This window comes from Manacus candei, unplaced genomic scaffold, assembly GCF_025592945.1.
Source record: "Manacus candei isolate 608988 ecotype Guabito, Panama unplaced genomic scaffold, ASM2559294v1 h1tg000033l, whole genome shotgun sequence".
In the NCBI taxonomy this organism is placed as follows: domain Eukaryota; kingdom Metazoa; phylum Chordata; class Aves; order Passeriformes; family Pipridae; genus Manacus; species Manacus candei.
In genome coordinates this window covers 12103396-12126221 of record NW_026138081.1, presented here as the reverse complement: position 1 = coordinate 12126221, position 22826 = coordinate 12103396, and the positions used below count along the sequence as shown (strand labels likewise).

The 22826-nt window shown below is 51.0% G+C and overlaps 1 protein-coding gene across 1 annotated transcript in view; it reads right to left on the bottom strand.

Moving 5' to 3' along the window:
- Nucleotides 1–6845: 6845 nt before the first annotated feature.
- ALX4 (ALX homeobox 4) overlaps nucleotides 6846–22826 on the bottom strand; it is a 39219-nt gene continuing 23238 nt past the window's right edge. The window contains exons 2-4 of the mRNA XM_051791738.1: nucleotides 17504–17814; nucleotides 9567–9695; nucleotides 6846–7507 (exon numbers count right to left, since the gene is read on the bottom strand). Of these exons, the coding sequence (XP_051647698.1) occupies nucleotides 7184–7507; nucleotides 9567–9695; nucleotides 17504–17814 (764 nt within the window). The 3' untranslated portion in view covers nucleotides 6846–7183. The remainder of the gene's footprint in view (nucleotides 7508–9566; nucleotides 9696–17503; nucleotides 17815–22826) is intronic.

Below are 22826 nucleotides of genomic sequence, written 5' to 3'. Positions count from 1 at the left end.
ACTTTGCCACACTTCATACAAATAGGCAGGGGGAAAGGTTCGAAGCAGAAAGAACTGTAAAATGAGATCCAGGAATTCAGCAAGACTACAGCTAACTCAGAGCATCTGTCTTTGTCCTGTGACTAAGTTATGAACTGAAAAGCAAGAGAAAGTGGAAGATCCCTTCACAAATAATAAACACTTGTTTGTCTCAGATTAAATGCAACACCTTTACATGTGGGCTCCAGCTGGCCATAAGTAGATGCACCTTGCATGGCTGTTACCTTCCTTGCCAATGAGAAGATTTTTGTACATGCATCTGTTTAAAGGTTAATAACCTGCTTTTACAAAGAGGAAGAGAAAAAGGCAAATCTGTTTAGTTTACAGGAATAAAAAAATTGTTTTTCATTTAAAGTGCCTGAACTTTGCCCTGCCTCAAAGTCATATTCTCCAGCAGAGAAGGAACACATTAACCTAGGTGCTGTAGCCACATCTCCCAGAGAGAAATTTTTCCATGTGTTTTAAACAACTTCTGTGATGCCAGTAAGAAAGTGCAGCTTCAAAAAAAGAATGCACATTTCTAATCTGGGTCCTGCCACTAGCTAGAATTTATAGAGAGACTTTTTAGCTCTTTGGCAATGTTCAGGTCAGGAGCAATTTCTGATGTAAACCCATACAAGCAGGATGTTAGCGAAACTGGCTTTAGGCTCTCAACAGTCTGAACTCTGCCAACATCTGGAGAATCTGGAGTGCTTGGGGAGGGAAGGAATTTTTCTCCTATAAGTGAGAGGAATGGATAAACTTGCAACAGCACCTGCATTATCCATTTCTTAGCAAGATAGAAAACAGCCATGCACCATCTAAGGCAAGCTGATGCTCCCAGCCAATTGATGGAAAGGCCAGAGGGGCTCTTTGGGTCTTGGTGGGTTGCTGGCAGCTGCTGGGCACCTTCTCAACTCTACCTGAACAAGAAGGGCACTTTCCAATCCACCCAGCATCTGGGTCCAGGAACTTGAGCTCTTGGTGGTCCCAGTGCTGGTGGGTCTGTGCTGTCTGAAGGAAACAGGTTTGCAGCTGAATTTATTCATGGAGTGAAAGCAGCAGAAATGGCCCACACAGAACCCAGTTTTCTCCACAGCAGGGCAGGAGATGTGCCCTGGGAACTGGTGGGGCTGAGACAAGCCCTCTCCTTTGTGTGGGGAGAAGTGAAACCTAGAGGGCTCAGTCTGCCCTGCAGCCCAGTGAGCAGCATCTGTCTGCAGGCAGGCACCTCTGGGGAACTCAGCCACGGTGGAGGAGAGGGTGGGTAAGGCTTGGATGCCTCTGGATGCTTCTACTAAAGTGGATCTAGGAGGGGAGGGAGTGTGACCACCTGCAGGAATGTGGGGAAAAGGAGCACTTTTGGAGGGAAAGTCCCCCACTGCCAGCACCAGGTGTCATCTCTTTGGACTTCAGGCTGCCCTGTGCTGTGGTGCCCCAAGCGTGACTGTGCTGTGTAAAAGGGGTGGTGCCATAGCACAGGTAACTGAGTGGCTGAGGGTTCCCAGTTCTGTGGCATCTTGTTGCCAACTTAGCTTCTCCCCCTGTCAGCTGTGATTACCTGCTGCCTCACTAAGGACTGCATGAGAAGGGCTCATGCAGGAGCCCTGTGAGGCTTAAGCTCTGCTAGAAGAAGCAGCAGCTCCTGAGCAGTAAGCACAGGAGACCATCCTTCTCTCCCCCGTGGCCCCGGTGCCCTCTCTGCTGTCTAGCGAGGATGCCGAGTGATGTTGAATGCACTCCCAGAGGCAGAGAGGCCCTCGTTAGCTGGGAGCTGGCTGGCAGGACACTCCTGCGCCTGGTTGCTGGCTGTTAACCATCTCTTTGTACAGGGAGAGGCAGCAGCCCGTGAGCTGCCACCTGTTGTTAATCTACCCCCGGCTAATCCATTCTGCTCTGCGTCAGCAGTTCAAAAGGGCACTGTTAGTATTTTTTGCCAACTTCAATTAACGTGAGATTTTGGAGGCCCCTCTGATCACATTTCATCTGTCATGAGTCAGGAACAAACCAGCCAGATTGCAGTTGAGAGGAGAGAAGAGAAGGAGTTTATTGCAAACCAAAACAACAACAACAGTGTTTGTTCCCCCTTGGCCAGGGTGGCTGGGAAGCAGGGTCCTTCCCAGTGATGTCACTGCTTTCAAAACCTAGAAAAATAAAACTGGTGACTGGAAATTCCAGCCCTCCACCTCCACCCCCTTCCCCCCCCAAAGAAAAAAAACCCTGCAAGTGCAATAACTTATTTCAAAAAAGTTAAAAATAATCAAGCTGCAAGACTGTTTGTTCTTTTTTAATATTCCACTGTAATGAACAGGTAATACATGGTTGCATAGGCAGTAACATTGTATGGCACAAACCTCACATGGCAACATTTTTAATGATTTTTTTAATTCTTTTTTTTTCCTGAACTTTTTAAAAACTTTTTTATTTTTTTAGTATGTTCTACCCCAGGCCGGTAAGCTAAAGAGGAAAAAAAAAAAGGTTGCGTTTATACAAGGTTACAATATTTTACAACAAAAAACCAACAATATTGATTGAGGTTTGTTTTCTTTCTTTCTCCCAGTCTCTCTTTCAAACACTGCACACCTAAACCGATATATTATTATACATTGAAAACCGTCCTTCAAAATCAGTAGTATAAAAGTCCTAGCTCTACCTACCTACCTAGCTATGTGGGGGGAGTGGGGAACTGTGTTACCAGCAAAGAGTTAAGGGGGTACAAGGCCGCTCCCTCGTCTCTTCCCAGCTCCCTTTGGGAAGCTGCAAAGGACTGAATGACTTTCCATCTGATTTCACTCCTTTCCCATTTGGGTTTAATTTCTCCCTCGGTCTGTTTGCTTTTTGCTGTGTCAGTCAGAGTAGCAAAATAAACACGGGGCTCTGCCTCTGCTTGATTATTTTTTCAATCCTTTTCCAGGAAACTACCTTTTTGCCTTTGTTTGTTTGGAAAGTGTTTTACAACGTGCTGCCCGGTCTGAGTGTGCTCTGGGAATCAGGGAAACGCGCCTCCCCACCCCAAAACGCCTCCATTACTGGAGAAAACCAGCAGGCAGCACTGCTCTGCAGCACACCGGGTACACCTGCCCGGGGTTGTGCTGTGTGCCGGTGGCTGATGGGGCAGGTGGAGCCATGTGTGCTGCAGCTCTGCGACCTCATGTGTGACACATTGTCGCTACACATGGCCTTTCCCTAACACCCTGCCCACGCTCACGGCTCAGGCCAGATGTGTTCCATCACGGATGCGTGTTCTGGCAGGGATGCAAACTCACTCACACTTTGCCATGGGCTCTAGAGGAGAACGAAGTTGGTTCTCTTTTCATCTTGCTGTCTTGGTACTCTTCCCCATAAGCTCTACTCAGGTAGGTGCTGGGGCAGTGAGACCTGAACTGAGTAGCATATTCAAGATGCGGCAGCTGGAGCCTGGCTACTGGCTGGAGAGCCCACTTGGAGCACAGGTGGGTGGCAGTGCTGGCAACAGGCAACATGCCTGAGGGCTGACCTGGCCCCTGTCTCACTCCTCTCCATGAGCTTGTTCAGGCACAGCAGCCCTTAGAGTCTAGACCCTGCAGGGCCCAGCAAGCCCAAGCCTGGTTCACCACTGGTTTGCAATTGCTACCAAAGCATTAACTACTGCTTGCAGGCAAGAAGTGCCTCTGAGTACTTGGCAGCGAGTGGTACCCAACCGCTTTTAAACAAGTGCCAGGAACCCGTGCTGTTCTCACTATTTACATCCATCCTCCTGGTCTCAAAGCTCTGGGACATCTCTGGTAGTTTCTAACCATGGGCAACATAAGCTGGCCCCCATGTATGGTACCTGCTGCATAGGCAGGGCCAGGACTGCTTGGGAGAAATGTTTTGCTACCGTCATGAGGCTGGAGAGAGCGGATGGGTGAGTCCAGCTAGCTGGGCTGCATCCACAGAGGATGCCACTATGGGGATGGCAGGTGTCAGAGCGGCTGGGGCTTGTGAGACATTTTGGTGGTGGCTGGGGACAAAGCTTGCACCTTTGAAGGCAAGTCCAAAACAGGGAATCATGACTCAATGTATGGACAGGAGTAAAATACTAAATAAGAAATAAATAGAGAAGAAAGTCATAAATAGAATTGAAAGGTATTAAAATAACAATAATAATAATTAAAATGGTATCATCACGGTAACTTGAGATTGCAAGAACAGCACTGACCCTGTGACCCTTAAGAAATGCAGTAGCTGCAGACCTGCTAGGTTAAGATACACACACATATATATGTATGTATGTATATATATATTTATACAGTTTTTCACGTTAATTTAACAGCTAGTTTTAAAAAAACTTTGAAATAAATTTTTAAAATGTGTGTAAATACAGATGTATATGGGTTAAAAACTACCAGAATAAACTGCTTTTGGAGATTTGTGAGGGGCATGCTTTCCAGCATGACCCACAAGGGAGCTCGCCAGAATAGCAGCAGCACCCAGAGAGGTGGAGCAGAGCCTGGTGAGCAGCAGGGCTCCCCATGGCAGGGGGCAGGAAGGGAGCCCTGCGGTAAGGGGGTCCAAGGAACAACATCCCCCCTCCCCCATGATGATTTCAGGCAGGCTGAGGGCTGGGCATGTGCAGTGGCATTTAAATTAGACTGAGTCCAACATGTGCTTTCCACATGAATTTTAAGGTGAGAGAAAGTGGGGGCCAAGCCTCTCTAAATGCCAAGTCGGCTGCCAGGAGTCTCTAACAAGACAGGGATACAGCACTTAATCCTCTGGGCTATTAAACAGCTTGGATGAAATCCTGGCCTTGTGGAAGTCTGTGAGGAAAAGCTACCCTTTAACTTCAGTAGGGAATGCAGCTAAGTTCTTGAGTAACTACAATTCTCCACTGGAGCTGCCTTTGGTACCTGTAGGCCATGTGGGACGCATTCCCATGTGCCTGCCTGCCCCATCACCCTCTCCTTAGCTCTCCCTGTTGCTAATTTGCCTTGTCAGTAGTGATACTGGGCTGTTTGGGCAGTGGCCCTTCACAGATTGCCTGCTGACTGTGGAAAGCATCATGCTCTTTGGTGTACCTGGGAAAGTGCTCTCAACACCATACTCAGCTGCCTGCACAAAATCTAGTGGAGAAATCGCCTCCTGCCACTGGTCCCTGGGTGGTTGGGAACCTCAATGGCTTCTGAGGCACCCACTAGGGGTGGTGTACACTTCCAACTAGTCAGCATGACTGTTCAGTGATCAGCACCACTTCTAGCATCTAACCCACCATGGCCCAATGTCTCAGGTGAATGTTTAGGTTAGGATGTAAATCCTGGCTGCTTGGGATGGGAGAGACCCTGGTCATACAGATGGTGTGGTTAAATGCATGCTGGCTCCCTGTGTGTACCAGGGAAGGCATCTCTTAGCATTTCTGAGAAAAGAGACAGTACTACTGATCTTTTCATATTCCAATAAATATATTACTTTTGAGCTAGAAATGGTGTATCATTTAGGTAGTATATGACAGTCTAGACACTATGGAAATACTTATATAGCTTGTTAACCTGAAACCTGACATTTGGTTGTAGCTTATTTGAAGCCTTTTCCAAGACCACTAGATATTCCTGGACCTCGAACTACAAGATCCCCTAACACTATGCATGAGGAGACAGGGCAGGGTGACAACCCAATTTTTATGTGAGTAATATCCTATAGTTCCCTTGCAAATCTTGAGGACAGTTGCCCCAGTCCAAGCCCAGCTTGTGTAGCCATACCGTGGCAGTGATAGTGCTCAGCTGACTTTCAGCTTCTCTCTGGTAGTATTTCAGTGGTAAAAAGATGTTCCAAAATTATTCCTAGCACTACAAGATCATTGAAAAACTTCTAAAATGTTCAGCCTTGCAAAGGAGATCTTACTTAAAATGCTGTGCAGGTAAGAGCACTGGGAGGGAAAAATGGGGAGGCACATTGGCTCAGACAAACCAGGCAAGTTCTGGTGTCTCCTCCTCCCTCAACAAGCTGAAGAGGGTCCAAGGTAGCTGGAGATTGGACAGCATCACCTCATCCACCTTTGGATCCCTTCCCAGCCTGTTCCCTGTGCCATCCGTTGTGCAGAAATGCCTGCAGCTGTGGTGTGCAGCAAGGCACTGGAGTGGGGGGCTGAGGGAGGGCTTGTCATTGCATGTATCTCACCCCAGGATAAGGTATATGAGGAATTTGATGGTCTCATGCCGCTGTGGCTGTGTGCTAGCACTTGAGCTGTTTCTCAGAGCAGTCTCTTTGGGGACCTGGAGATTTACACAGCATCTGTGCTTCCCTGCTTTAGCTACTGTCTCTAAATTGAGGTTAGTGATTGCCAACCCAGTGAAAGCTGGAGGAAACCTTTTGCTGCCCCACCATGCACATAAGCCCCATCATCAACCACAGCCAGGAAAAGCAAAGCCCAGGCGCTCCCTGAGGCAGTGAGCCATGCTTGGGAAGATACTGTCTGCTGGGATGCATCTTTGTCTGGGTCACCAGAGGGCTGGCAAAGACTCTCAGCATGATAGCACTGTGCCATGTTGGGTAAAAGGGTATCCCCTTCATGGACTTCATCTCAGACTACAAGGTGGAGAGAAAGCTGGGTAGAAGGAGGTGGGCTAATGTTGCCTTCTTAGTTATCTTCCCAGCCCTGTTATTGCTCAACTGTGGGAAGTCTTAGCTCCCGCTAAAATGACATAAGCAGCACGAGAGGTGTCTCTTTGCTGGTGCCAGAGTTCCCATCCAGTCCCCTGCCCAGGGCAGAAAATATGTGTGTGAGAGAGAGTATGTGCATGTGTGTGTGGGTGGGTGGGTGGATGGGAGAAGCTGCTGAAAAGCCAGTGGGCTCTTGCTCTTTGGAAAGGCAGATCTGGTGTCAAAAAAAATAGCAGGGAGAAAAAATGCCCAGGTTACTGGGGAGGTGGTGGTGAGGAGGGATGCATCTCATCCCAGATCTTGATGGAAGAAGTGCTGCTCCACAGCCTCCCTCTCCCTGCCTGATCCCAGGAAGCCAGGAGCTGCCATGTTCATGCTGGAAACACTCCACTTACATTAACATATGTACTTTATATGCCTAGGGTAGCTAAAAGTGCTGCATTCAGATCCCCGAGGAGGCAACTGCTGTCTGGCGTCCAAGCGGATGGATTTGTTCAGCTGTCCCTATGTGCTCTCTCTGTGTCATGGGCACTGGGCTGCAGCCCTGTCATGTCGCCCAGGAGATAGCGGCGCTGTGCTCCTTTGCTTTCATCCTCAGGGCAGCGATGCTGGAGGTCTTGCGGTCCGGCTCGCTGTTCAGCTCGTAGCCATTGAGGCTGGGGCTCATCCCGGCCGTGCCAAAGAGGCCACCCATGTGAGTCTGTCCCACGTGGCTGCCAGGGCCGGAGACGCCAAGGAACTCGGAGACACCGCCGGCCGCGTGGGGGTGGGCATGGGGGGACATGCAGGAGGGCACCGTCTCGCAGGGGACAACACAGGCAGGCACAGGAGAGGCAGCTCCATTGTTGCCAATCCAGGAGGGGTTCTGGATCTGGGGATGGGAAAAAAAAGCATCAGGGCTGCCCTGAGCAGGATGTGTCCAGCAGCTGGCCTGGGGGGATGGATTGTGTCCAGCCCCAGCCCTGCAGGGCAGCCCTGCGCATGAGGGGCAGCCAGTGCGAGCCAGCAGATCCACTCCAAAACCTCTATGCCAGCCCAGACAGGGGCAGGGACTGCAGGAGGCTAACTTGAAGGGAGCAGGATTGTGCCATAGCCTCTGCCATAGCATCTCTCTGTTTACCTGTGCCCCTCCCAGGCATTTCTCTTATTTTATTTGCACCATGAGCACTTTTCTCAGCACGGAAAACCTTATGTCATCCATGGTGTTCCTGTGGTCACACCCATCACGCAGGGAACAGGCAGAAAGGGGTGCTGCAAGGCTGCTGATCTAGCCCTCCTGCCCCAGCCCAGGGCAGCTTTGCCCAGGCAAGAGCTATTTTGTACCACACAGACATGCCTGTGGGAGCTGAGCTGCCTGCAGCCCCCAGCACAGGCAGTTTCCTGGCCCCTCTACCCAGCCCATCAAGGCAGCACTGTCCACCCTTCTGCAGAGCAGAGCCCTGGAGGGCCACTTCGAGCGACCATCTGGGCTCCTGCAGTATCACTTATGAAGTGATATTGCAGAAGAAGAAAGGGGGGCTCAGTATTTGGCAGTGGAAATAGGTGTGCTGCGGCAGGGAGCGACATGGGGATGCAGGATGAAAGTGGGGAGGAGATGAGCAGCTGGCTGGAGCAAGAGGGCAAAGGGCCCTTCATCCCACTGCACCTCTCCACCATGGGCCCTTGGGCCCTCTCTGATCTCTTACCTCCAGCAATTGCTTTTCAAATTTTTGATCTCTAGTGCTGGGAGAAGAGAGCTGTGTGGAGGGAGTGTAAGTTATGAAGACAAGAGAAGGGCATGCTGAAAACGCTGCTGAGAGTGTCCCCTGCTTGAAAAGCTGCTTTGGCATCTCTCAGCTATTTCATAAAGGTTTCTTGTTCAGTTTGGGGGAGATGCCAAGCAGGAGAGAGGTCAAATGCTCCTGGATTGGCTGTGGGGTAGCACTGTTACAGCACTGGCTGGGGAGGTACCTGACAGCCAGGGAGTCAGGGAGGACTCCCAGCACATCTGTGAGGACAGTCAGGTTCAGAACATCACACCTGCAGAACTCTGCCCTCAAGCAAATTCTGGGTGGTGGGAAGAGGAGTGCAGGATGGAGGGAGTGCTTTGCAGGGGCACAGCCTAGCCCTTGATCAAACTAATGCCTGTCTGGCATTCTCTGAAGGCAGCGTTGTGAAATGGGGGCTGGCCCAATGCTTAAGAGGTTACTTTGGTCAAAAGTTTTCCAGGACAGGAAGCTAAGGAGGTGAGGCAGCTGTGTGATCTGCTGCCAGGGTCAGGGCAGGAAGAGTTTCAATAGGACCCAGAAGCAGCCTCAGGTACCCCAACAAGGCTGCTCCCCCCACTTCCTTTGGAGCACAAACCTACAAGTCCATTGGGAAGCATCCTCAGATATCATCAAGTGCGCTGTAGGTACCAGAGCCCATCACTGGGAGATGGCTGTAAGAATTTGCCGGGAAAAAATACTTTTGTCCAACCACCATGTCCCAGGGGCATGGAAACCCAGACACGGCAACAGGAAACCTTCCTGGGAACTGCTGTTCTTTAGGCATGAATTAGCCTTTTGGATCTTTTTCAAACTGAAATGAAGTTAGTGGGCAGCAGCACACATGATGGGAGAAGGGCAGTGTAACAGGATGTGCTGAGCAGGGTGACCTGTGCCCAAAGGGTGCTGCACTATGGCACACAGGGCTGGGCTTGGTACCTACTTTAAAGATGGCTGCTCTTGGCGAGGGCATAAGGGAGCTAGGCAGGATACTTGACTAAAAAACTCCCAGCCCTTCAGTGCTTGACAACACATATAGCCCTGGCACCAGCATTCTTGCAACCTTGCCTGGGGGCAGGTGGATGAACCTGAGAAGGGAAACATGACTTGGAGAGGACTGGGACCAGAGGCAGTGTGTCCAGCAGGCACTGGGACAGATGGGCCCAGGCAGGGGAATGCACTCACCTGGGCGTAGTTCTCAGCACGGGTCAGCAGAGGCAGCTCATAGGCAGTGGAGAAGTGGGTCCGGACCTGCTGCATCTGACCGAACCGCTCCCTCTTGCGCCATTTTGCTCTCCGGTTCTGAAACCACACCTGGGAGAGAGCAAGAGGGGGGCTGTGACCAAGGGTTGCTGCTGGTAGTGGCTGGGAGCCTGGCAGCCCTGAGGAGCCTGCCAGTGGGCAGGCCCTCCCCAGGTGGGTGGTTTTGCATGGCATGGAGATGGGTGCTCCTCCACACACAAGCTCTGCAGGAGAGTGACAGTCCTGCCCTGCATCTCTTGGAGGTCTGGGACCAGCCTTTGCTGCTAGACTGGGCACACCTAAGGCAAAAGGGGATGCCCATCTTTTGGTGTACTGCCTCTCTGGTAACATTCACAGCTCTTGCCTCCCACAGCCTAATTTGTCCTGGGATAGCCCGTCGTCCTCTCACCCTGAAATCTTTGTTACCCAGGCTCTGCCTACAGCTCTCCTGCTGTCAGCCAGTCTCAGACAAGAAGTGTGAATACATGTGTGCTGCTGCCTGGCTGAAAGCAGCAGTGACGGGGCTTTCCCCAGGCCTAATTCTGGCTATGACAATGCTGTTGGCTGAAGCTTGCATTTCTCACCAAGCTTTAAGGGTTATTTTTCTTAACTGTGATGAGAGAGAAAAAGCCTAACACCCCTTCCCTCCTTAGCTGCAGAAAACAGCAAGTGTCCTTCTACAGTGTCCTTTGCTTTACACTGAGTTTTATTCGCAAAGTTTGCAGCTCTCTACTTCACAGTGCTGCTCAGATCCCTTCAAGGCAAAGACCAAAACTCTCTTTCTGCTCTTATTTTTACTGGCTTGACATCAGTGTGGATTATTGCACTGTTGTCAGCACCATTGCTCCTGATTTGCATCAGCCTAAGAGAGATCAGAGCCTGGCCCAGTGTCTTCAAAGCCTCTTGAAGCTCGTGAGTCAGGGAAACACATCAATCAAGAGCCTCTTTGAAGGCACTGAGAGATGAGGGTGATCACCAGGGGCTGGGTTGTGCAGGTCACGCCAGTGCATGAAAGGAGCAGTCCTAGAGCCTCTTGGCTCTGCTTCGAGTTTTACACCGTGACTCGCGGCGGGGGTAGCAGGGGCATCGGTAACAAACAGCTTGGCCCTTCCCATGCCTGGCCATGGGGCAGCTTTGCTGCTTGGCAAGCAGCTGGGGAAAGCAGACACCAGGTAGGAAACTTATGTGTTAGGAGAAGAGGAGGACAGGCCAGACACTTGGCAGAGGGTGGGGTGGCAGGCCAATTCTCGGGGGGGCACGACAGCAGTGGCACCTGTAGCCTGCATCAGCAACTAGAAGCTGCTACAGGGAGAGAGAAACACGAGGGGCTGGGGGTTCTCATCTGAGCTGACCTTCTTGCTTGTGCTGGAAGAGTTGTTTCAGGCTCTGCTGCATCAGTTTCCCCCTTCCCACCATAGGCAGCCCTGCGCTGGTCTCTCACAGCTCCCCGTTGTGGCCCAGCTGTCGGCCTCATGGTACAAGTGGGCAGCTGAGGGTCTGGCCATGTGCTATGGTCTGCTTGGTGCAGTGAGCAGATGATGCAGCACCCGGACATGTCCTTCCCATGCAGGCTGCAGATGGTGTAGGGTTTACTGCCCTGCTCCACGGCCATGGCAATGTCACTGGCATGGGCCATCCACAAGCTAGCCAGACTAGCCTTACCCAAAACAGCTGTTCTTAATCCCCCCACCTCAAATCAAAAACCCTATGAGTATTTTGAGCAGATTCAAAAAGCACTAGCAGAAAGGTCCTAACATCATCCCAGCTGAACACACGCAGTACACGAAGAGCATCCTACTGGAGCAGGTTTGATGCCCCAGGCATCTGTCTGCTTTTCTTCTCCCTCTTCTTGGCACAGCCACTCCAGCCCAGCTGCAGGCCAGTCTCAGGGCTGGCCAGGATCATGCTGCTTTGATCTGCAGATTCAAAGTTAGCGGTGGTGACCCGGTTTCTCCTCGGGCGGAGGAGGCCCCGCTGTGCACAGAGGGGCGGGGAACAGGTAGGGAGCAGAGTGCTGACTGTGCGTGAGGCCGGAATGAACATATGCCAGGCATATGCGGCCGTTCTGTTCCTGGCGTAGGCACCGGCGGCCTTGCCCGCACACCTGCGCTGCCATGCAGGGGAGCCCGCCTGGGCATTCCTCCCGGGAGCAGGATGGCCAAGCACAGGCCCCCCCAGAGCTGAATTGCTCTGCGGTGTGACCTTTGAAGCCATCAATGCAGGGTTTGTGTGCTCAGCTTCCCAGGACAGCGCAGCAGCTGCCTTGATGGAACCGCAGGGAGGTTTCCTCGGGCCAGTTGAAGCAGAGTGGGGTCTCAGCCTTTGCTCTGCCACATTTATGCATTGGATTGAACTGGCTCTGGCAGAGCAAAATGGTTTAAACTGGCAGTTCCCGAATTGCAATCCCCATGTGTCTGGTGGGCTGGGAGGCTGTTGCAAATCATTGCATTAGGCTGAAAAAGAAGAGTGACTTCAGTCCAAGTGTTGGTGCCATGGGCAACGGAGACACTCAGAAGGCCGGCAGTAAGCCATGAGTCCAAAACACTTGTAGCAAGGTTTGGACTGTTTTTCAAAGTTCTCCTTTCACCTCTGGTCCAAACACTTATAGGTTGCTTGGTATTTTGCAGTTGGGTTTCTCCAAGCCTCCACAGTGCTCCAGGGAAAGCAAGACAGGCAAGACAATGTGAAGATGTCAGCAAAAACCCCAGCTGATCCTCGGTATTTCCACAATCTTAGAAGATGTCTGCTTTTAAAAAGCAAATCTAAACCCTGACCGAAGTCCATTTTCCTTTCATTGCCTCTCACTTTTTGTCAAGAGAAACTGTTGTGGGATGGGGATGTGACAGCGGAGGTTGCAGTGGCTGGTGCAGCATGTCCTCTAGGGTTGGGATAGGGTACTTCGTGCAGAGACCAGCAGTTACTGTGGGCTGAATCTCAGTGTTAAGTTAGAGTGGGAGTGTAGGGTAATGTCATGTATCTGACTCCTGCAGACAATGCTTTGATAAGCCATGATGTACCAAATAAGCCCTATAAAAATCTACAGAACAAAAAATGTTTCATGTCTCCATAAAAATTCAGCCATATGCTGGTACCTTAACCCATATGCATACACAGCTGATGTGCTGTTGGGGAAGGAGAGGCAAGGAATGGCCTGAGACAAAGAAAGCAAGCAGGAGACTCCTGCTTGCTGACTTGCTGCCTCTACCCTGGCACTGCCAGTCTGCCCCTGCCACCAAGCCCCACGTGCCCTGCACAGGGCACAGGTGGATGGGCTGATTTGGGATATCGCTCAGGCCACTCTGGCCACATCTGGATAGTTGTGGGCTGCATCGCTACATTTATCCTTCCTCCAAGCAAAAGAAAAAGGTGCTTTCCCCTGTGTCCTATGCCCACCAGTGCAGCAGTGGAAAGTGAGGCTGATCTCTGCACACATGTGGTGGTGGGCTGCTGGCAGCCATGAGGTTGCACTCACGCCCTGTTGACAACCCTTATTGCATCACTACCCTGGTGCAGACAACAGCTGCCCACCACGTTCAACTCTCTTGTGTTCCTGCTCTCCTCTGGCAGCCTCACAGTATCCATTCTTCCCATTCCTGTCCTCCAACCCTACTGCCCTCCTCCCTCTGCTCAGCCTCCATCTGTCTGTGTCTAGGACCCCATCCCTCTGTGAAAGGCTAGGCATCTCCCCTCTTCCCAGTGATGGCCACCAGCCCTTTGCTTTCCAGACTGCAAAAACAGAGCCAGAATTCATCTTTGAGTGCTGAAACTGGACACCATTTTATCAGTGGCCTGGAATGGGAAATTGGAGCCTGGGATGAGAGAATTGAATAACTTGAGCTTGTTTTCATTTCATGTTTAATTTCCTGCAGGCTTAGCTCAGTCTTTCCGCTCCTTCCACAAGCCTCCCAGGGTTTTATGGGGGAAAAGGGATCAAGATATATTACTTCTTGCTTTGCTTTGCTTTTTTTCTTTTCTTTTTTTTCCAAGGCGGTGATTTTGCTACAGCAGAGTTTGACATTTCCCTCTCACTTTCAATCCCCCGCCGCATCACAGGGTTACCGCCAAAAACATTTCATTAATGGTCCCAGCAATCTTAGGGCTGGCTCTGAGGGGGGCTAGCTGAGGGGTTATAGTTATATTCCCTGGCTGCAAAGACTTCTTCCAGCCCCATCCCTTTCTCCTCTGCCACAGAGCAGTCCAGGAGGCAGAGATGCTCATAGCCCAAGAGAGATGAGCAGCCAGGGCCAGGCTGGCAGGGCCTGGGATGTGTATGTGAGTATATGCAAGGGGAAGGAGACATGTGTGAATACACGTGTCTACCATGTTTTTCTCGTGCCACTGCCTCAGACATATGCTGCAGACCTGGATGATCTGGAAGAAGCTCAGACAGTTGCTGTATCAGGCAGTTGCTAATACCAAGCAGAAGCTCTTTCTGGAGCTCTGCAGCCGCAGACACGGAAGAGAATAAGGGAGTGGAATATACACCTTTTGTAGGACCTACATGAACTCAGCACCCACTGTGCGCCCATGCAGGCTTGTGACTGAGCCCCAGCAGTCTGTCCCTGGCTGTGTAGCTCTGCCTCTGCACAGGGCTTACACATGGCTCGCACTTTGGAAAACAGGGATGTGCAGTATCTTAATAGTACATGGAAACAAGGGGCCAGGTTGTGAGGTTCGGAAAGGGAAAATGTTGCACTGCATCACAAGGGGAATTAGCTTTGACATTGTTGGACACCACTACAGATGGTTGGAAATAGAGGCAGGCAGGGAAATGGAGCAGGAGAGGGGCCAGGCTGTGGAATGCCACCACTTCACAGACAGTGCAGCCCACCCCATGCATGCTGCTGGCATGGGCTCTTCTCCAGGCACCGAGAACTCTGGCAGCTATTTCACTAATGAAGCGTGAGCTTGGGAAAGGGTTGGAAAAATCAGAGCTGCCACTTGCCTTTCTAGGCTTCACATCTGCTCCTGCCTGCAATGTGGCTGGTTATGCTCCCCAGGGAGCTCTGCCAGAGGGGATGACCTCCAGCCAAAAGCTGGCTCAGCTCTGGGAGAGAGCATCAGACCTGCTGGGTGCCTCACCTTCCTGCCACTCTCCTTTGCTCAGCTGAGCCTTGCAGGCAGCTGAAGCTGGCCTCCATGAAATTATTCCAGGACATTTGGCATCCCTTAGATGACCATACCTTCCTTGGGAGAGGGACTGTTGAGCTTCCCTCAAAGCCCATGGGGCTGCCATAGGTGTGTACCCCAATATCCCACAGCAGCTGGAGCCTCTGCCAGCTTGGCAGAGGGTGCCTGAATACACAATGGCTATTTGGCTCTCAGGGGTAAAGTAGTAAGGGGTTCACGGCTAATTTATGATTTCCAACCCTCTAGCCCTTGGTTCTTCATCCTTGCCATAGGCATTTACTTTGCCATCAGTTTCCTGAGCTGTTGGCCCATGCCTGTACCCACTCTTTGGCTGTGAGCTGATGGCCCTCAATGTTAGAGTGTTGGCACTGGAAGGCCCCCCCAGAGCTGCTCAGAAGAGTGGGAGACCAAAGTCAAACTTAAACAAGCTATAACACAACCCAGAGCTGGAGACAGTCACTGGCAAGATTCACTAAAGCTCTAACTCCAAAAGCTTCCTTCATGGGAAGTGCAGCCCTGTGGCATCAGCAGAAGAACCCTGTGCCATCTCCAGTTGCACCTCCATGCCTCCTGAGGGGCTGCCACTGCCACGATGAAGCTAAGCAGTTCACTAGACAGCAGCTCCAGCCCCCTGGGAACACATGGGAGATACCCAACACATTTGGTGCCCTGAGTCTGCTCAGCCAGCACCCACAGGCCTGCTGGTTCTTGCTCTCCAGTGACAGGCAGTCTGCATTTCTACCGACAGCATGGCAGCCCTTCCTCATGAGGTGGTGGCTGAGTGCCAGCTCATAGCCCAGGGGACTGGGCCCTTCCTGTCAGAGCAGGGGAATGACTGAAATGCAAGTGCTGACACCTTTCAACTCTGGGTAAGTGCTCGAGTGCCAGCCCACTTGGACAAGTCCTTCAGCCACGAGCCCTGTAATTGCCACCCCAAGTGAGGGGTGTGTGCTGGCAGCCATGGCAACAGGCTGCTGGGGCACTTATCTCAGGACAAGGTGATATCCCCTTCTGCCAGATATCTGCCTGGTGAGGTGCTTCTGCCCTCAGCTTTAGTGTTATCCAGTGGGGGAAACCCCCCAAGATCATAGGCCAGATGTAAGGAACTTGTAGATTGCATCTGCCTCACCTGCCCTGGCTCTGTTAGCAGCCCTGCGTGCTGGCTCGGGTGACACACTAACTGCACACACTGGCTCAGAAGCAAGCAGGAGGAGCTTGCCACCCTCCAGCACCTCATTCTCATTCCTGAGCAAAAGGAATTTCATGCACTGTGCAGCGTGTAACCAGATGCTGTGCCTGGCCTCCCAGGAGACCCCATCGGCACTTGTGATGTGTTCCTGGGAAATCAAGGGTTTCATCCAGTGACAGAAGTAAAGAGCTGATGTTTGTAGCACTGCCTTCCTCTGTCCATCCTGCAGTGCTCAGCATGCTACACTCGGGACCAATGGGAATCATGCTGCTTCCTACTGAAATGCAGCCGTGTCCAGCCTGAAGAGAAACAGCTGTGGGGAAGAAGAGCACACCAGCCCTGCAAACCAATTTAGGAAGCAGACAAGAAAAATCCTGCTTCCAATTGAATCTGGAAGTGAAAGTACAGACTAAAATGGACTTAAGCATGGATGCTGGCTTGACTGCTTCGACTGTCTGCAACAACTACTTGTAAAGGTTAAAGCAGAGGGAAGCTGGGCTGCCTGGGAGCTAGGAGTCTGCCTGGTGTAAGACATACAATCAGGTGTCTCCACAGGCCAACTATTCAGGTAAATCCCAGAATCACACAATATTCCAAGTTGGAAGGGACTCACAAGGATCAGTGAGTCCAATGCTTAAGTGAATGGCCCATGTGGCGATGGAACCCGTGACCTTGTGATTTTTAGCACCATGCCTTAACCAACATTCTTGATGTTAATGCAGGTTCTGGGGATGGTGAGCTGACAAATGCCTGCAGATGGAAGTTACATGATTAGCTAGGCTGCAGAAAGAGCTGACCACCAAGGCATGAGTTGTGGATGTCTGCTCTACGCAATGATGTTCCTTTTTGCACATGCTTCTGAGCCCTTCCAGGCCTTCTGTTAAACTCCTTTATGTGGATTTTGGCTCAGCTGGACCCCCAGTTTAGTTTGGGGGAGCTAGTTCATAGGCACCTGTGTGGGTGGAGGTGGTTGGAAGTCTGTCAACAGTGTAGCTGTTTCACTCTCCTGCTCCTCCCAAGGTGGTGGGTGCACCTTTTGTCTCCAGGTCTCCAGCTCTCATGCATCCTCAGCACCTACTTAACCAAGCAGGCAATAAAAGCTCCTTGTCCTGTATCACCTCATGCTCTCTGCTACTGAGCTCCTGGTCACCTCTGCATCCCCATCTTGCCAGAAAGAGCCCATCTTGTGGAAAAGCTTGCTCCCACTCAGACTAATGAACCTGTGCCCCCTGTGAGTCTCCTGAAAAAAAGTGTTTTTTGTAAAAGCTTTGTTGTGAGTGGCCATGAGGTTTACCCGCCTGCTGTCCCATTAGCTCAGGGGCAAGAGGTGTGTCTGTGAACACTGAAGCACAGGACACCAGACCAAATAAGGGAGCTGACACTAGTGTCAGATGCGGATGTACCTTCCTGGCCTGTCCCTGCTGGAGAAGCATGCTAGCCTGTGGCACAGGCTCTGGGTAGGGCTCGGCTGCCTGCAGTTTATGGTGGGGCTGCAGGGGACCTCAGGGGCTTGTTTGCAGCTCACCCACCCCTCACCCAGCCCCAGGCCATTCCCCCATACCTGTACACGAGCCTCGGTGAGGTCTGTCCTCATGGCTAGCTGCTCCCTGGCATAGACATCAGGATAGTGGGTTTTCTGGAAGACCTTCTCCAGCTCCTCCAGCTGGTAACTAGTGAAGGTGGTGCGGTTCCTCCGCTTTTTGCCCTTGTTGCTCTCCGAGTCGGCCTTGTCCATGGGGCTGGGGAGGTCTGTGCTGGCCCTGTCCTGGGGCACTTTCACCCCAGCCTCCTTCACGCTGAGGTAGCTGCTGTCCATTCCCGAAGGGTCAGAGCTCGGCTGCAAGTCGGCCTCTCCCAAAGCACTGTCTTTACCTATTTGGATGGGAGAGCAGGGAGGGGAGAGGAAGGAGGGTTTCAGCAGAGGCAGGGGGTGGGGAGAGACAAAAGGAAACAGATGTAAATATTTTGACCAATTAGTTGGTTCAACCAGTTACAGCTAGCACCCTGGCAGGGGGGCAGCAGCTCCCAAAGGTGGGCAGAGAGGTTGGCACCAACCTTGGACAGAGAGAGAGAGAGGGAGAGAGGAAGGAGGTGAGACAAGGCAGAGGGCTGCCATGGGTGCAGAAAAGCTGCCAGCCTTGGCCTCAGAAGGTATTGGAGCTCAGCTTTGGGGTGTCACAGGCTGTAACAATGGGAGGAGGTCGCTGTTATGGCAGGAAGGTTGATCACAGGCCACAGAGGCCAGCACAGATGGGGAAGAGGAAGTTGGGGCAAGCTCTGCCAGCTACTCCTCCCTCTCCAAGAGCCAGATGGAAGGATGAGCCCTGTGCACTCATGTGCAGACAACCTAGTCAGACCCTTCTCCAACACCCACATTGAGACTGAACCCTGCAGAGCACTACATTCCTTGGTCCTGGCCACAGGAAAGGTCTCTGAGGATAGAGGAACCCATCTGCTCCCCGCATCAAGTAGGTCCCCTGTCACCAGCTCATTGGTGCTCCCCTACTGAATAGCACAAAACCAGTACCCAGCAGCCACGCGTGGTGCTTGGTTATGTCTGCTTTCTTGTCCTGCATCCCCTGGCAGTGGTGGTGTGTCAGCAGAGGTGCTCCTGACTGATACCCCACAGTCAGCCCACAGCCTTCTGAGAGGACTTGCACTGCTTTTGGCAAGAAGGCTATAAATTTGGCTTAGTGCCACAGAAAAGGACGTCATGAGACATCTACAGAAACAGCCCAGCCTTTATGCAGGGCAGAAGGAAATGAGAGGGAGGCTGACAGCAGCCTGGGAAGGTGTTCCTGCCTGACTACCCTCAACAATTAATAATTAATGGGACATGAGGTATGACAGCAGTACGGTGATACAGGAGGAGGACATTTCAACCACTCAACTGGTAAGCTGGTTCCTGTCTAAGGGGTAGCAGCTACAAGTAAAACCACTTTTGAGCTTCTATAATGGGGCATATGTATCCTCAAGCCCATGTGCTGTGATGGAGCATCCTCTCCTGCCCACCTCCTGCCTCCAGTAGAAGTGGTGACACCTTCATTAGCAAGAGTGCTGCTACACCAGCAGGACTCTGGTACGTCCTGACAAGTGACCACGGCTCTCCCTTGTCTGGTGCCACTGCTCTGCATTGTGGGCCATCTCCAGACCAGAAAAAGAGGGATCTGTGTGAACAATAGACAACCTGCATATGCTGCACAGCTCCCTGTCACACCTGGCCACATTTCTGACTGGGATCTTTGGACAAAAAACATGGTAGCCCTACTGCAGATTTTAAACTTGAACCACTATTCTCAGTTCCTAAATGTCCGGGAAGTGGTACAGTGGTACTTCCTATTCATGCTCTCCTTACCAAGCAAAGAGTACATCAACTGGATGATCTTTTTTTTGATTTTCACATTAGCCTATTTTTAAATGCTACCAGTCCGGGATCAGTCTTTCTAGGAAACAGCTCCACCATCTAGTGGTGTCCCCACTGGGAGCTTTTCCCCAGCAGTGTCATATCCAGGGTCATTAACGCCAGCTCAGGCATCTTAGCCTGTGTCTTTGGCAATTTCCATTTTTTCCAGCACTTATCTCTTGTTACATCTTTCCACTAATTCACTGTATATTTAGAGTTTAGCCCTTCTGTGAACAGCTGTCATGTCTCCACAACCAAAAGCCCGTGAATGAGCTTGTGAGAAGGTGTGCGTGTCCTCACCCATTTCTCACTCTTGCAGCTGAAAGACTGCATTGAAGTGATTGGGATAAAACCAGGATGAAATGTAGCTGTCACCCTCAGGCACAAGGGCAAGGAAGGTCCAGATTTAAGTCTGGTAGGATGAGCTATGAAAGGGTTTTGAGAAAAAAATTGCCCAGTTGGTACAGTGGGGTTGAAAGCAGACGTCGGTAAAGGTAACAGTTGCAGGAGCTAACTGCGACTACCTCCCTGCTGTGATTTCGGATTTGCTGCTTTCTCTGATACTGTTCACTCAGGCTTTTGAGGTCGTCCCTGTAAAGCTTTCCAAAGTCTGATGTTATCTGTCTCAGCAGTCTTTGCTTTGATCCTTAGGAACATTTTGCCAATATTTATACTCCCTGGACCAATGTCTAGGCCAGGGACTGACACGCTGCCTCCTCTTGCACCTCCCCTCTCTGACCAGCTGACCTCTTCCACTGCTCCTGGGGGATGCAGGTGGGCAGGCCTGTCCAAAAGAGGCCCTGCTCCACAGCCTAGGTAAATCATATGATACGGACATGATATTTATAAATTTCACAGCTGAAAATAAAACAGTTCCAGAAAGTCTGCAGCAATAGACTACCACCTATGAGAGTCAGTAGAGACAGAGCAATAAATATATGAAAGTATTCCAGGAATTTTTTTTTTCTCTTGTCTTTCTTTCTTTTATTATTTATGATACCAGGAAGCCCAGTTCCCCACGGCTTTGTGCTGGCTGCCTCCCTAACTCCCAGGTGCCCTGTAACTGCAGCAGCAGCAAACATAACACCTGAGGCCTTTCCTTGGGAACTCCTCTGCGTTTCTTATCTGCTTGAGCAGCTCAGCTAGCTGGGAAAGGGTCTGCAGAAACATATACACACAGAAAAGCTCTCAGTCTGTTCAAATTTCATTGACTGCATAGCCCAAACTGCATTTGGGAGCTGGGCGTCGGACTTTCAGCAGTGATAGTTACTTCCATCACAAACCATCAGCCCCAAGGAGCAAGCGACTGTCCCTGCTATGCACACAATGGGTATTCCCCAGCCTGCCTGCTGCCAGTCCAGAGCCCTCCTCGCCAGCTCAGCCATGCTGCTGTCGTGATCCTGCACTGCAGCAGACATGGGCTTCTTCACCTCTAGCCCCTGAGGGCCCTGGCAGGGATGAGTTGACTCCATGAGAGGAGCAGCAACTGTGGGATGGAGGGCAGGACAGCAGTGTAGGGAGGGGATGGCGTGCATCCATCCTCGGCTGAGCATCCCAAGAAGTAACTCTCATTCCCTAGAAACAGGATCTCTGACCTCAAAACAGTCACGCTAACTGCTGAAGTGAAACAAATTGCATACATCTGCATATGGATATGCCCAGACTTCCTGTAACTGGAGATGGCCTCAAAGTTTCAGTGTAAAGTTTGGGGTGTCTGTTTCTAATCAAACCTAGAGAGACCTTGAGTTATATATTGTGAAGACCTCCATGACAAGGAGTTAATGTGAGCACCATTGCACCCTTACAAGCCCGACAGGACCGCTTGATGCCTCTTTCACTGCTTATGACTCCATCCTTGCCCTTGTAGCAGTAGAAGGATATTTTCTGGCTTCCCACAATTATGTATTGCTTTTTCAGTGCCTTGGTGCCTGCTAGACCATCAGCACTGCCAAGACCTTCCCTGAGTCACCCTGTGTCAGTTGCCAATGGGCAGGGACAGCCCAGGATATCTGGGCATGTGAGCCCCAAACACCTTGCAGCCTCTTTGGGCAGGATGCCTGCATCCCCAGTTCACCTGGAGGGGTTATGCCTTTCCAATCTCACCGTGTCTGTCCTGGGGACCCTACAGAAGAGAAAGGGGGTGCAGGAAACACAAGACCATGTGGCATATATGGCCATGAGGTAAGCAAGCCCGTGAGGGAGCCAAGCATCATGCTGCTCTGCTGACACTGTCCTGAGGGAATGGTCATTTTGCTCATGCTGTCAGAATGTTTGAATTCACAGCTTGTATCTGTTTTGTTCCTCAAGTGTTCTGTTTTGTGAGGACGATGGAGTAAAATCTTCAGTATGTACAATCTTATCTATGAAATTTAATTTAGAGCAAAGTCAGCTTGGCACATCCACACGGCAATGTAGGATAGGACATTTCCAATACACAGCTTTGGGCCCAACTTGAAAAGATAGGTCTGCTTTGCACAGCACATGCATGACAAGCCACAGTTCCTTGCTGATAGGTTTCTTCCCATAGATTCTGTGACTGTGGCCCCACAGCCCATAAGGATGCAAGACAGCTATATGGCCAACACCCAGGGACACAACCAGCACAGGGCAGTTTCCCATGGGCTCCAGGCAAAAAAGCCTGGATCTTGGCATTGCCAATATACTGCTCTGACAGCATCATGTCCAAGCTATTAGTCTCAGTGAGGAGTTTATGCTATCCCAGTCTTGGGAAGCTTCAAGCATAGCCTGGAAGACCTATCATGTGGCAGCTCAGAGAGGCTGCCTGTTGGTGGACAACCCACGTCCAAAGCACACGGCACAAGTGGTGTGGGGCTGCACCCGACTGCCTCTCTGCTCCCACGCTAAATGACATAGGGACCTTCTGCCTTCCTGCCCAGGTGTGGGCACAGGGGTGTTCCCCCCACCCATCCCCAGATTCTGTGACCATTTCATGGTGCCTCTCCCTGTCTGCATAGCCATGGTCTGACTCTTCATAGCAATGATGCATTAAAAAAACCCCAAAACATCACAACCTCAAGTGCAGATGTTTAAGAATACTTTTTAAATCCAGTTCTGGCTCTTAATGTCATTCTCTGAACTCTTGCATAAATATCAGTGCTAAAATTTTCCCTAGATAGGGTTTGGGCAGGGTACTCCACACTTTTTACCAAGGCAGATTTGCACCACAGCCCAGCCAGCACACCTCAAGGACTTGGCCAGCCATAGTAACCTTATCCAGTTCTTATGATCTTGCCTTAACACATGCTGAAGCCATTATGCTTGTTCTTAAGCTGTCTGCTGCAGCCTTCTGCCTCCTGTCTGTCACTGAAGTCTAGAAGTCAGCACAAGACTATAATTTAAAAAATATCCACATCTAGGGTTATATGGGAAAAAATGGAGTGGCTGGATTTTAAACAAATAAGGACCCAAATATTTAGGTTTATTTTTGTTCAGGGAGTTAGTAATCTTGCAGTCTGCACAT